Genomic DNA, 15,791 nt, shown 5'->3' with positions numbered 1-15,791 from the left:
ACGATTCCCCAGCACCACATATATAGAAAACGGCCAGAAGTGGCGCTGTGGCTCAAGTGGCAGAGTGCTAGCCTTGAGCAAAAAGAAGCCAGGGACAGTGCTCAGGCCCTGAGTCCAAGCCCCAGGACTGGCAAAATAAATAATTTTTTTTAAGTGTTTTAGGAGAGAAAGATGGCGCCGAAAGAATAGGGAGGCACCCTTATCCTTGATCTCTTTAAATATAAATGGCTTAAACTCCCCGATTAAGAGGAGCAGACTGGCAGAATGGATTCGCAAACAAAAAGTTGACATCTGCTGTCTACAAGAGACCCACCTTACAGCAAGGGACAAAAACAGGCTTCGAATGAAAGGATGGAGCAAGATCTACCAAGCAAATGCACCCACCAAAACGGCAGGGGTAGCCATTCTGATCTCAGACAAGCTGGACTTCTCTTTAAAGTCCACTCAAAAAGACAAAGAAGGACACTACATATTAATACAAGGAAAAATCCAGAATCAAGACATCACGGTGATAAATGTATACTCACCGAACAAAAGAGGCCCGACATATGTCAAGCAAATTCTCACAGAATTACAGAGCAAGATAGACGCAAACACAATCATAGTGGGTGACTTTAATACTCCTCTCTCTCCAAGAGACAGATCCAACACTCAAAGGATTAGTAAGGGAGCTGAGGACCTAAATAACACCATTTCCCAAATGGATCTAACAGACCTATATAGAACCTTTCACCCTAGAGACCCAATACACCTTTTTTTCAGCAGCCCATGGATCATATTCCAAAATAGACCACGTCAGAGCCCACACAAAGAACCTCAGCAAATACAAAAGTATTGACATCATCCCATGTATTATATCTGATCACAGTGGATTAAAGGTAACCCTCAACAACAAAGGAAACCACAGACACTATACACACTCTTGGAGGCTAAACCCCATGCTGCTATCCAACACTTGGGCCACAGACCAAATTAAAGATGAAATCAACGAATTCATAAGCCACAATGACAAAGAAAACACATCACAAAGAAACCTATGGGACACAGCTAAGGCAGTACTGAGGGGCAAGATCATTGCACTCAGCACCCACATTAAAAGAATGGAAGCAGCGCAGGTGAATACCCTCACGATGAAACTAAAACAACTGGAGAAACAAGAAATGACAGAATCTAAAACGACTAGGAGGGGAGAGATCACAAAGATTAAAGAAGAGATAAATCTGATTGAAAATAGAAAGACCATTCAACAAATAAATAAGACTAAAAGCTGGTTCTTTGAGAAAATAAGCAAAATTGACAGACCCCTTGCAAGACTCACAAAAAAAAGAAGAGAAGAGACTCATATACGTAAAATCAGGGACTCCACTGGAAAAATTACAACAAGTACACACGATATTCAAACAATCATAAGGAGCTATTTCCAAAACCTCTACTCAGCAAAAAACAATAATTTTACAGAAATGGATCAATTCTTACAGAAGTACAAACTGCCCAAACTGAACCAAGAAGAAATAAATCAACTAAATAAACCAATAACTTACGGTGAGATACAGGAGATAATCAAGAACCTCCCTACTAAGAAAAGCCCAGGCCCAGATGGATTCACCAACGAATTCTACAAAACCTTTAGTGAGGAGCTAATACCAATACTCCTCAAACTCTTCCGCGAAATAGAAACAGAGGGAGAAATCCCAAACTCATTCTACGAAGCTAATATCATACTCATTCCCAAACCAGGCAAAGACCCAACAAAAAAAGAGAACTACAGACCAATATCACTAATGAACACAGACGCAAAGCTCCTCAATAAAATATTAGCTAACAGGATCCAGAAACTGATCAAGAAAATCATACATCATGACCAAGTAGGCTTCATCCCTCAGTCACAAGGATGGTTCAACATCCGTAAATCAATCAACGTAATTCACCACATAAACAGATCTAAAATTAAGAATTACATTGTTATCTCAGTCGATGCCCAAAAAGCCTTTGACAAAATACAACATCCATACCTATTAAAAGCTTTGGAGAGAACAGGAATAGATGGAACATTCCTTAAAACAATAAAAGCCATATACAACAGACCAACTGCTAATATATTAAATGGAGAGAAACTTAAATCATTCCCCCTAAACTCAGGAACAAGACAAGGATGCCCACTCTCCCCACTTCTGTTCAACATAGTGCTGGAATCCCTAGCCATAGCAATAAGGCAAGAGGAGGACATCAAAGGGATCCACATCGGCAAGGAAGAAATCAAGTTATCCCTATTCGCAGACGACATGATCTTATATCTGAAGGACCCAAAAAACTCAGTACCCAAACTCCTACACCTAATAAACCAATTTGGCAAAGTAGCAGGATACAAAATCAATCCACAAAAGTCAGCAGCTTTTCTGTACACCAGCAATAGACAAACAGAAAAGGAAATTATGGAAATAATTCCATTTACAGCCAAAAAAAGAATAAAGTACCTAGGGATCAACTTAACCAAGGACGTGACGGACCTATTCAATGAAAACTACAAAAATCTAATAAGGGAAATCAAAGAAGACACAAGGAGATGGAAAGACCTCCCATGCTCATGGGTAGGCAGAATCAATATAGTGAAAATGGCCATATTGCCCAAATTGTTATACAAATTCAATGCAATACCTATCAAAATCCCAGCCACATTCTTCACTGAAATAGAGAAACCAATCCATAAATTCATATGGAACAGCAAAAAACCTAGAATAGCCAAAGCAATTCTAGGCAAAAAAAAATAGTGCAGGAGACTTCAAGCTCTACTACAAGGCCATCATAACAAAAACAGCATGGTATTGGTATAAAAACAGATCGGAAGACCAGTGGATTAGAATTGAAGACCCAGAAATAAAACCGCACTCTTACAGCCAACTGATATTCGACAAAGGAGCTAAAGACATACAATGGAATAAACATAGCCTCTTCAACTACTGGTGCTGGGAGAACTGGGCAGCCATATGCAGAAAACTCAAAGTAGACCCAAGCCTATCACCATGCACCAAGATCAACTCAAAATGGATCAAGGACCTCAATATCAGACCTGAATCCTTGAAACTACTGAAGGACAGAGTAGGAAAGACACTAGAACTTATAGGCACAGGAAGGAACTTCCTGAATAGAGTCCCAGGGGCACAACAAATAGGGGAAAGACTCAACAAATGGGACTACTACAAATTAAAAAGTTTCTGCACAGCTAAGGTCATAGCCACCAAAATAGAAAGACAGCTAACGATATGGGAAAGGATATTTACCAGCACAGCAACAGACAAAGGCCTGATATCTGTCATCTACAGAGAACTCAAAAAACTAAGCCCCTCTAAGCCCAATAAACCTATTAGGAAATGGGCAAAAGAGCTAAAGAGAGACTTCACAAGAGAAGATATAAAAATGGCAAAGAAACATATGAGGAAATGTTCAACATCCCTGGTAGTAAAGGAAATGCAAATAAAAACAACCCTGAGATACCACCTCACTCCAGTTAGAATGGCCTATACTCTGAACTCAGGCAACAACAAATGCTGGAGGGGGTGCGGGGAAAGAGAAACCCTTCTCCATTGTTGGTGGGAGTGCAAATTAGTACAACCACTTTGGAGAACAGTATGGAGGTTTCTCAAAAAGCTCAATATAGACCTACCCTATGACCCAGCCATACCACTCCTAGGCATCTATCCTAAACAGCAAAACCCAAGATATCAAAAAGACATTTGTACTTCCATGTTTATCGTGGCACAATTCACAATAGCCAAAATATGGAAACAACCCAGATGCCCCTCCACAGACGAATGGATCCAAAAAATATGGTACTTATACACAATGGAATACTACATAGCGATTAGGAATGGTGAAATATTGTTATTCGCAGGGAAATGGTCAGAACTCGAACAAATAATGTTGAGTGAGACAAGCCTAGAACACAGAAAACAAAGGGGCATGATCTCCCTGATATATGACTGTTAACAAAGGGAGACGGAGAGACAGTAGAGACCAAGTCTGTGAACACTGTATATGTGCTTGATACATTGTATATTGCATATGGGTCTACCTGACCTAGACAAGGGATGGAAAAACAGGTCGTAAGATATCACAAGAAATGTACACACTGCCCTACTATGTAACTGCACCCTCTTTGCACAACACCTTGTAAAAAAATTTATGTTCAATTAATAATAAAAAAAATTAAAAAAGTGTTTTAAACAAAAGAAAAGGCTTGAGTCAATAAAAATAGAGTGGGTTATCCAGAGAGACTGAATCACGATGCCTGAGGCAGGCAGAGATGCTAGTCTCTGCTGTGGTCACTGTCGGTAAAGAAATGTAAGTAAAAGACGGTGACTGTATTTGATGTATTTGAAATACCATTAACAAAGGATAGGTAGATGCTAGTGCTAGGTTCACAATGAAAATGGGCAGGGAAACAGAGGGAACAGAGGCAAAGACCACATCCTCAAATTGATGGCTGGCAAACCAAAGTTCCTTTCTTTAAGGATGACTCAGACACTCCTCCAGAAAATCTTACTCCAGTCATTTCAACAGTTTTGAATACTAAATTGTTTCTGAAGGCTAGTAGGGTACATTTGCCTTTGATAATGATATTATAGAGGCAATATGTCTCTTTGTCTTGCAAGGACTTAAGACAAATTTTGTTCCAACCCTAAAATCTTGAATTCAATCCCCAGTACCACCAAAAAAATGCAGTTTCATAAAATAATGGTAGCAACAGATGCTAGTTCTACTAAAAAAATAAACTGTCTTACTGATCACAAACTAAAGTTCTAACCCATCAAATCCCTATTCCTGAGAACCACAGGTAAAAAAAAAACCTGTGTGCTAGAAGGTCTAAAGATAAACTTAGTTATTTCTCCTACTAAAGAGCTTGGCATATTGGGGCTGGGGATATAGCCTAGTGGCAAGAGTGCCTGCCTCGGATACACGAGGCCCTAGGTTCGATTCCCCAGCACCACATATACAGAAAACGGCCAGAAGCGGCGCTGTGGCTCAAGTGGCAGAGTGCTAGCCTTGAGCAGGAAGAAGCCAGGGACAGTGCTCAGGCCCTGAGTCCAAGGCCCAGGACTGGCCAAAAAACAAACAAACAAACAAGAGCTTGGCATAGCACCTAATTCTTCTTAATTTTCTTATCTTAATTTTCTCATCTATAAGGTGGACTTAATAGTATCTACTTCACAAGAGATATATAATTCATAATGCTTCATAAACTATAAAACACTGTAAAAATAAGACTTACTATAAGGGTTACTGGAAAGAACTACTTGTATTTTTCCCCCCTCCAAAACAAGAATTTTCAAAATGCTTTTAATGTTGTGTGAGTATCCTGATGCAAAAAAAAAAAAAAAAAAAAAAAAGACATACCACCAGCTGGGTGCTGGTGGCTCATACATGTAATCCTGGCTACTCAGGAGGAAGATCTGAGGGTAGCAGCAGTTCAAAGCCAGCTTGGGTAGAAAAGTCTTTGAGACTTCTCTCCAATTAACTACAAAAAAGCTGGAAGCAGAGCGGTGGCTCAAGTGGTAGAGCACTAGCCTTAAGCAAAAACCTTAGGGACATTGTCCAGGTCCTGAGTTTAAGCCCTAGGACTAGCACGAGAGAAAGAGAGAGAGAGAGAGAGAGAGAGAGAGAGAGAGAGAGAGAAAGACAGACAGACAGACAGACACAGAGATGGAGGGAGGGAGGGACAGACAGACACACACAGAGACAGAGACAGAGACAGAGAGAGAAAGAGAGAGACAGAGGGCCAACTAACCACCTAGACATAAGGGTGGAAGCCCATTGCAAATTAACAAACTAGCCAACCAGTTTAATCGCTGGAAACTTAATTTTCCTAAAGCACAATAGTTTCTGGTAAAAGATATTAAACTAGTTTCACATGTGGCTGCAAACATCAGTTTTCATTCACTCTAGCATTCTGGCACTCTCTTCCTTTAAGGTCTAACTGACTTCTTTTAGACATTATTTTTACAGATCATATTAGAGGGAAGAAAGACTTTATAATTGCTAAATATGCTAATCACACCCACATCAGAAGATAAATACAACATTGCATTAACAAATACTTACTGTACATAAGAATTTAAAGTTACAGGGGACATGGTACTATAAGAAGCACATAGCCTAATGGGAGACAAGCTACATGAGCAATTACAGGTACAAGAAATGTGCTTTGCTTCAGGAAGAAGGAACAAGATGGTAGACCTTCCCGGGGATCTTTGTGAATGCTCACAGAACAGGTGACACTTGAGCTGTATCTAGGAAATGTGAAAGCATTTTCTCTTTACAGAAAATCATATGTTAAAGGTCACTTGCAGATTGAGTAAGACACGGAGGATCAAAGCAGTATGGCATGAGAGAGGGAAGGTGAAAGGTTAATCTTCCTGCCATGTGTTCTTCCTGCTGGGTGATACAGTTGGCAGGGAACCGGGAAGGTGGAGTACAGGGAGAGATAACCTCATTTCCCACATTAATTTGGATTCTTCCTATAGGTAACAGAGAACCACTGAAAAATTCAAAACTAGGAAACTTACCTGTAGTTTAGGAATCACTCTTTGGACACAAAAGAAACTGGTAGGTAACAGTGTCTACAGCTGCTTTCAAAATTCTGTATCAATTATGTCTATCTTTTCTGTCTGATTCTATCTCTCCCCATATATAATATAAAAGACTACAATTAGGAAATCAAAAGGCTGTTTCAGGCCATAGCAGAAAGAATAAATGAAGATGTGATAGATTCAGATAAAATGGTGTCTGAGTGAGTTGATACATTAGGAGACCAGGAATGTAGGAATTAACAGCAGTTCAGAAAATATGGCAACAAATAAAATCAAGTTCAACTCTGGATATGTTATATTTAAAAAGTACATGTGGCACACAGAGATAAGAGCCCACTTAAAAAGAGGAAATGAGATCTGTAGTTGTAGAGAATGTCTTGGGTGAAAGTTGAAATTTTTTGAGTCATTGGTATATATAGATATCAAGTCATCAAGACATAATAGGAGAAGAAAAGATCAGCTTAGAATACTGGATAACCCAACAAATGAAAACAGAGTAAAGAATAAGTGAAGGAGACTAACAAAGATGGTTTCTGGACAGGCAAGAGTCAAAAGCAAATAATTCCAGAAGGCTAGAGGGAAGAAGACAAGAGCGTCAGGAAATGGGAAGTTGTATTAATTCCAAGGGCAGAAAACTGGTTAAGTAGGATGTACAACAAAAAAGTTGTTTGTTTTGGTACTTTTGAACTGAGATAATCATATTGAGAAGTATTCTGTTAAGATTAGCTCAAAATAGGGCCACAAAGTGGAATATTATACAATCTATTTATGCCTATTAAAATGCCTCAAATTTTTATTGGATTAAAATAAATACAATTGATGTTCCTTTTTTGTTGACAGGCTCAATAGAGTAATGATATTGCAAGGGAAGGCTGATACATTAACAAATAAGATTTGTTCGAGTTAAAGAGAGACTGGAGAGGAGGAAACAGGAAGCATGAAGAGCACTTTCACACCCTAGGTTATCTTCTGCCTCATCAGATGAGGGTCATCTTCATGATTCTTTAGCACTAGTGGCTGGTACAAGAGGGAAACATACTTTCAAAGAAGAGAAAAGCCTATGCTTAAAGCTTGAGAGTTGATTTTTCCCCAGAAGCACAGCTCAGGTCAAATCAACTTACTTTCAAGTCTAAGAGCACCTGAGTCCCTCCCTGAGTCCTCAACAGAGAGTACAGTGTCCTCCTCTGTTCCTCTCTCAGAGGGCTCTTCTTCAGCAGCATCCAGTGATTGGGAGTTGTCAAAATATTTCTGCTTGTCATGGCTGTTGTCCGGGGTTTTCTCATGACAATGACCTCAATGACAAGAGACACAGATAAAGCACATTAGAAACATCTCTCGTTATCCCATAATGCAAGGTCCCAAAACATCAAGAAGAGTAAAAAGGCAATGGTGGTAGTTTTTCTTCAGCCAAACACACGTCAGTGAACTGGAACACCTAAGGTCAGATCATTATAGTGATGTAAGATTTGGCACTTAAGTTCAAGTTTCAGTTGGTATGTACTGCAAGAATCAATGTTTAGCAGGCTGGAGATTAGCATCAAAAAACAACTTTCAAGATCTCATTCTATCTGTAATGTCTGTGAGATAGTTCTTTGACTTTAAAAATATCAAAGTTTTCATTTTCTTTTCAACACTGAGAAATAACAGATTAATACTAGAAGATGACTAACAGCAGAGAAATACACTATTCTTGCATCACAGTTTAAAATGATAGACCAAAAGGTTAGGGATTATGAAAAAATTCAAAACCAAGGAATTAAAGGAGGAGGATGGCAGAGATTTTTCATTTAAGACGGCAATATAATAAAGATCCTTATTCCCCGCTCCCCTAGAAAATACGCTCTGGTCATGTGGATAAAGATTTTTCTAAGCAAATGCCAAATCTTAAATGTAATCCTAGCACTCCTTGATACTTTCTGACACATCTCTCCTACAGTTTGCCAATGAGATGCCTGCTACTCAGGAGGCTGAGATGTGAGGATCATGGTTCAAAGCCAGCCCAGTCAGGAAAGTCCATGAAACTCTTCTCTCCAATTTACCACCAGAAAACCAGAAGTGGTGCTATAGCTCAAAGTGGTAGACCGCTAAACTTGAGCAAAAAGAGCTCAAGGACAGCACCCAGGCCCTGAGTTCAAGCACCTGCCTCCCCACCCCCCGCAATAGAATTCTGCTAATATGGACAAACTCCTGCTATTTAGCGCTACCTGATGGTCATGGGTAAGGAATACCAGGCTGCTGTGTCTGGTATGGCAGTACCTTGTCTATGACATGCTCTCCTTTGCCACTGGTTTATTCCAGCTGATCTGTGTAGCTGAATGGGAGTCTTTTTTCTCCTTATGTTCTCCCACTTACAATATTACTGAAGATGCATATTAGCCTGGAAGGTCTTAGATTTTCTATTAAAGGGTAATTATTTGGTTAAGAATGTATAAGTAATTCCTCTCCTCTACCAGTACATTTGACCATGTTCTAAAGGGCTATTTTTTTTAGAGGATGTTGTCTTAAGGAGACATTTTCTTCTCCTTCTTCATTGGCTCTCTGAACCAATGAAAAACAAGACAAGTTTTTTTCTGGATTTGATGGCTCCCTTTTAGGTTCTGTAATTTAACTATACCTCAGGCAATTTACTTTACTGTGCTAAGGCAATGAAGTCAACATCTTTGCTAACTGAATGAGTTCCAAGTACATGCTTAATTAATCACTTTTCGTTTTCCATATATACTCACATACATCAGAGAGTACCATAAGACAATAAAGCTATATCAGAAACTGAGGTTTATGATTCAAGAGTTTTACCTTTTGAGAAGCTTCTAAACCATTTGGGAAGACAGTAAATACAAACACACAGCACAAAGGAAATACGGCATTCCAAGTTAGTGTTTTGAGGAAAAGCTGTGAGCAGGCAAAAGTTCACTTTTGATGCAGATATAGTCTACAAAAGGAGGAACTACATGAAGAGAGTCAATACTTACTGAATGTTTTTGGTTCTTCCTTCTACTTAATCTTCATTAAAAAAACCTTGTGAAGTATTATTAATCCTTCCTTTATACACAAAGAAACTGATTCTCAGTGAAATTAAGTAACAGTAAGCAATAGATATGAATCAGGTCTATCTCACCATTAAATTTCTTGGCTTTCCATGAGTCAGTGTTGTGCTATCTCTAAGGGAAAGAATGCAGGCAGCAGTATTTTAGGCAAGGAACAATAAGGTGTTGGGCAAAGAAATAGGACCAGGACTTCTCTCTTGTGTTTGAGAGGCAAAGACAGGGGCAGAGGGTGTGGTATGTGTGTACAGGAAGAGCTAATGTGGTTGTGTTTTTCTTTCTCCAGATTGTCCTACAAGAGGACAGAGATCACTGATTTGTCTCCATTTCTGTTTTCACCATCTGGGATGAGGAGTTAAGTGCAGGGGAACTAAGCATAAGAACATTAAAAATAAAACAATATAATAAGGAACTCTGCACACCCAAATGACTGAAGATAATTCATTATGAAGAACAACACACTTCTCAAAGACAGCTCTTAATTAGGAAATAAACCTATTAAGAGCCAAAAGGAAATAATGATGACCAAGATGCTGAGTAAAACTTTTTTCCCTTACTTTAACAGAGGTTGTACAAAACTTTACTAAAACATTACTAAAGCAAGGATAAGCCTGTAACACCAAAACTTGGTACAATTCTGCTTTCTGAAGTTATCCCTACTTGCATATCTTGTTTCTCTATCCTCTTCCTACTACAAAAAATTAATTATGTTAATCTTTTTAAAAGTCTTCAACACAAACAACTGTCTTTAGGCAGGCAGTTCATAATACATGATGTGGGGTCTGGGGATATGGCCTAGTGGCAAGAGTGCTTGCCTCATATACATGAGGCCCTGGGTTCGATTCCCCAGCACCACATATACAGAAAACGGCCAGAAGTGGCGCTGTGGCTCAAGTGGCAGAGTGCTAGCCTTGAGCAAAAAGAAGTCAGGGACAGTGCTCAGGCCCTGAGTCCATGCCCCAGGACTGGCCAAAAAAAAAAAAAAAAAACAATAACAACAACAAAAAAAAAACCATGATGTGCACAGGACCATAGGTTAAAATTATTTCTCTTTCATGGCCTCAAATCTGGATGCTGCCTTGCCCTCCAGCTTCTGAAATGGGGCTAATATTTCTCTGAGGAGAGCCAGCAGTGGGACTATCAAGAACTGAGGAATGAAAGGAAGAACAAGTTTATATGACGATATTTCTTGGGAGCAGTCAGCATCAAAATGGTCAAATAGAAACTAAACACTTGAAAGATGAATAACTGTTCATACCAACTTTCACACATTAGTGCTTAGAAAAAGACTGCTTTAGAGTTCTAGTGTGATTCACATAAATAGTTGGGTGGCTATGACTAGCAAGTCAAAGCGCCTAGTTTTCAAATTAGTTCTCCCAGGTGGAAGAGAAATACTTTAGAAAGAACTATGGTCTCTATTCTCTGGACTGCAGTACAGGTCTACTCTAGCTCAAAGGCAAACTGAAAAATGTTAACTATGTAGAAAAATATTATTTGGAAGAAGATTATGTTCTCATTAAAGAAGCAGGAAAATGTTAGAGAAGAAAATGTAAAAAGACACCTAGAAAATAACAAGCCATTTCCCAATGCATAGGACTTCTATTTTGTTGATGCAAAAGCGAGGCAAATCTATGGCTTAGAATAACCTTGAGAGGTATGCTTTAATTCTATTAAAAATTTAATTCTATCTAAAAAAGAACTACATAATTTGAATGTGTTTCAGATAACAAGGTCCCGGGTGAAAACGGAAACATTTTTCTATGCACAATAGTCTGTTCTTGCTTAGAAAGCATTTAACATCAAATTCAAATCCTGACAGTTGGGCTTTTTCTTAGAGGTAACAGACAACAACGTAATACCAACTAAACATAAATCTTAAGTGACACTTCTGATTTGGAGCTATGAGATCTTAGATATTTCAAACTCTTTCTGTGCTTCAAGTATCTTCTACATAAATTGGTTTGTCAACAATGATCTATGGGGTGTTCTACCAAATAAACATATTTAATATACCTTGTCAAAAGCATGTCTCCTAAGGGCTTTTCAGAGTAAATTAAATTCTTAGAAATTCCTATCATTTCTAGGGCTAGGGAAATCTCTCTGCTTCTCCTATTCTGTCTAGAAAATTTCTTACTTTCTAACCAGAATTGAGTTAGCAAGTATATATCAAGAAGAATCTTAGGCAGGCTTAGAAAGTCAAGCCTATAATTCCAGTACTCAGAAGGCTAAGGCAGGAGGATCTTGAGTTTGAGACCAGCTTGACTATATAGTGAGGGTCTCAAAAATAACAAAAAGATCTCTTAGCTTCTGAAGGGTACACTAGGATCTTCTAGGGTTACAATAAAGAAACTATATGTAGGTAATTACCTATAATAAATTCGCTGCACCCTGGAGTCATGAATCAGCTCATAGGAACCCAACTGTTATCCTCAAGTATGACAGCAGTAGAAATTTCTCCATAACCCAGAAGTACTAGAGCTGAGATGATGGGCCATGCTTGTGATGGAGACTTTATATCTTTTGCTCACTGACCCATATTCTTCCCCTATTTAAACCCTAACACTCATGTCTGTACCCTGAAGATAGCAGAAGTGTCTTCTTCCTGTGGCATGTCTGTACTGTAATAAATCTTTTCCTGCCCTTCAAAAAAAGAAATTATAAATTATACAAATGAACTTGGTGGTGTACCAGTGGGTCAAGCTTGGAAGCCTAGCTATTTAGAAGGCTGAGACCTGGAGAAATATGGTTGGAAGCTGGCTGGAGACTCCACATTTGAAACTAGCTAGACAAAAATATTCAATGTATATCCTACAAAATTTAAGAAAAGTAAGATAGATAAGGGGCTGGGTGAGAATGTTGAAAGAGGTGATATTGGTCAAGATATATTGTATTCATAAACTGCTTTGTTTAATGGCAATTCCTCTGTACAACTAAAGATAATAAAATATTAAAAGAAAAAGCAGGGCTGGAGATCTGGTTCATGTGGTAGAGGGCCAGCTGAGCAAGCAAGCTGAACAAACACAAGGCCTTAAGTTCAAACTGTGGTACCAGAAGAAAAAAAAGTGGGTACAAAATGAAGTACATCAAAACTTAAAACAAAACAAAACCCCCAAAATAAAACAGTACATGCCTGTAATCCTATATACTCAGGAGACTGTCTGAGATCTGAGGATTGCAGTTCAGCATGTCAGGGCAGGAAACTCATGAGACTCTTATCTCCAATAAACTACACAAAAAAGCCTGGCGAGGCACTGTGGCTCAACTGGTAGAGTGCTAGCCTTGAGCAAAAGAAGCTCAGAGACAGTGCCTAGGCCCCAGTTCAGGAGCAGCAAAACAAACAAATAAGATCATGTGGTTCTTTTAGCATTATAACAAAGAAATGATTAAAAATACAGACCAAAGACAGATTTTGTACTTTAAATCCTGTTCCCACTACTTTTCAGTTCTGTCAAGCAAGATGAGTTATTTTTAATATCTTTGTGTACTATTTTCTTCTTCTGCAAATTGAGCTTAATGATGTGTCTTAGTTTAAACCTCAGTTCTGCCACAATTATAATATATAGTATACTCATATATATATGACTGTTACATATGTACACATACATAATACATAGGATTCTTTTTACCAACTTACAAGATTCAGAAGCATTCTTTTTGTTGTTATTGTTTTTGAGACTAGGTCTCACCATATAGTCTAAGCTGGTTTTGAATTCACAATCGTCCTGCCTTTGCCTTCTGAGTATTATACTCATATATAATGTGTATTATACTCATATATATAATATATATTGTACACATGTGTCTAGGTAACAGCACAACTTCATTAGGTTGTTGAGATTTAAATATGAAGAAGTGAACCAGTGCCACAGATGGTAAGCTGCTATTATTATTAGTGTTGCCTCCCTGAAAATCACCATGGAATAAGAAGTTATCCCACTGTAATCTTTTTCAACAAGGACTTTTAGCTATGGATGCCTCAGAATCTTTACACTATTAGATGGTATCAGGCTATCTGCCTAATTCCATTTTATGTGTGCAGAGGATGAAGGAGGCATTACAGAGTTCCATTCTACCAGTATTTTTAGAAGAAAATAGCAATTAATTCAGATTACTACTCAGCATTTTTAAGCCTGAAGATGTTCTGTATAATTAATTAGCTTCACAGACTGCTCTCTGCTTTTGAAGGACATTTTAATAGACAAGTGAGTATACTGCCTTGCAATATGACAATGGAGTACAGGTACTGTGTAGTTAAATCTACACTTAGCTTTGAGCAGTTCAACATCTTTTGGTTAGTTAAGTAAGCCTCAGGGCACCCTCTCCACCCAATCTCATTGCTGCTAACATACTTATTTTTCCACAATAAAGAATACTCCTCTGTTATCTATTATATATAAATTTCTAAGACATAATTAAACCAATTTAAATGACAGCTAGAATATGAATCTGAAAACAAAGCAGATAAAATCAGAAGAGTGGTTTGTTGTTTTTTAAGAGGGGGTGATTAATTGGAGATAAGAGTCTCATAGGCTTTCCTGCTCTGGCTGACTTTGAACCATGATCCTCAGATATCAGCCTCCTGATTAGCTAGGATTGCAGGCAAGAGCCACAGATGCGAGGCTAGAAGAGTGTTCTTTATAAACAGTAGAATATTCTATAAGCCTCCTACTATCATTGTTCCCATAGGCTTATATTGTACTCTACAGACTCCTTTCTTCTGCTTCTTACAAAAGTTACCTTCTAGGAAACATTCTGCTACATTTTACTCAATTTCATTCAAAATTATGCAACTTTAAAACTCAATTTTGTCTCCTCAATAGCTGAATAATTAGAAATACATTGGGAATGTTTCACTTTATTATGTTACCTTGCAAAATGATTTCAAAAACTTCTTTAGTGGTATGTAATATATTTTAGATGAATCCTGAATTTAACAGAAGTACATTCTTCAATTATAAAGCTGAAAGAAATGACTTTTAAAAACCACAAGAGGAATACTACAGTTTGAACTCTGCCTTAGCTTATGAATTTAGGAAAATCTATTCATTTGTGTCTAGGTTCTGTCTCTATGTGGAGAAATAAACTACCCTTTTGCAATGAAGGGATTCTTGGAAAATACTACTAATAAACCACCATTGAGGTGGGTGGACAGAACTCCTTTCATTGGGCTGAAAGCCCAGTTGCTAAGGACTGAACCTAAGACAGGGAAGATGCCTCATTTGCTTGGCCTGTGGCTACTGCTGTGCTCTACTTAGGGAAGACAAATGATTTCAATAGCAGGAAGAGCTCCTTAGATGGGTTCTTACTCAGCAATTACTGCCAGATAGTTTTTGCAGAAGACCTTAATAGAATGGTCATGCACTAGTTGACCCTAAAAGTACCATACACAGAAAAACAAAACATACATAACACTTGAAGTTGGCAGTCACAGGCTCATACTGGCCTTCCCTCCTGGTAAGGTAAATGAGTAAAATTTTTTAAAAGTTGGGGGAGTAAAAAAAGGAAATGAGAAAAGAATGTAACTTGTGTGTGTGTTATATGTGTTTCCTTTTCACCACATATTCTAGAACTGAATTCTATCTTAGTGGGACAGTAGAGGAATCTGCTTTGCCCAAGAACTTGGGACTGAATTGGTCTTTACAGACATACATACAACCCTATTCCCCCTCACCTCCTTCTAGAGCAGAAAAGGGAGAATGGGCTATAAATCTGGCCTCTAGATTCTGCCCAGTGGTCTTAAATGACTAACATACACAGGAAGTAAATCAGTGACATGTAGGCTGTTAGGAGTTGTTTTGTACAGAAATCCAAACTCTTGGCAGCTGTTATTTCCTGTAGAAATGTAAAAGATCAGATTACATTTTTAAGCAAGGAAATTCAAATGTCCACTAAAAGTTTATTATGACAGATGTTTACAGGCATGAGCCTGTAACCTCAGTCTTGAGGAGACTGAAGAAAGATGAAGTCTGAAGCCAGCTTAAAAACACACACACATGGGCTGGGGATATAGCCTAGCGGCAAGAGTGCCTGCCTCGGATACACGAGGCCCTAGGTTCGATTCCCCAGCACCACATATACAGAAAACGGCCAGAAGCGGCGCTGTGGCTCAAGTGGCAGAGTGCTAGCCTTGAGCGGGAAGAAGCCAGGGACAGTGCTCAGGCCC

At 38.5% G+C, this 15,791-nt stretch overlaps 1 protein-coding gene across 5 annotated transcripts in view; it reads right to left on the bottom strand.

Moving 5' to 3' along the window:
- The window catches only part of Ttc17 (tetratricopeptide repeat domain 17), an 83,913-nt gene that overhangs the window by 24,800 nt on the left and 43,322 nt on the right, over positions 1-15,791 (bottom strand). For 3 of the 5 annotated variants that reach the window (XM_048361708.1, XM_048361710.1, XM_048361711.1), the window contains exon 17: positions 7,706-7,876. The exons of the other annotated variants lie outside the window; for them this stretch is intronic. In XM_048361708.1, coding sequence (XP_048217665.1) covers positions 7,706-7,876 — 171 coding nt within the window. The remainder of the gene's footprint in view (positions 1-7,705; positions 7,877-15,791) is intronic. 5 annotated transcript variants of the gene reach the window in all.

This window comes from Perognathus longimembris, chromosome 13, assembly GCF_023159225.1.
Source record: "Perognathus longimembris pacificus isolate PPM17 chromosome 13, ASM2315922v1, whole genome shotgun sequence".
Classification (NCBI taxonomy): Eukaryota; Metazoa; Chordata; class Mammalia; order Rodentia; family Heteromyidae; genus Perognathus; species Perognathus longimembris.
Note: the sequence above shows the minus strand (reverse complement) of the source record. Positions and strands in the feature narration are given on the sequence as shown.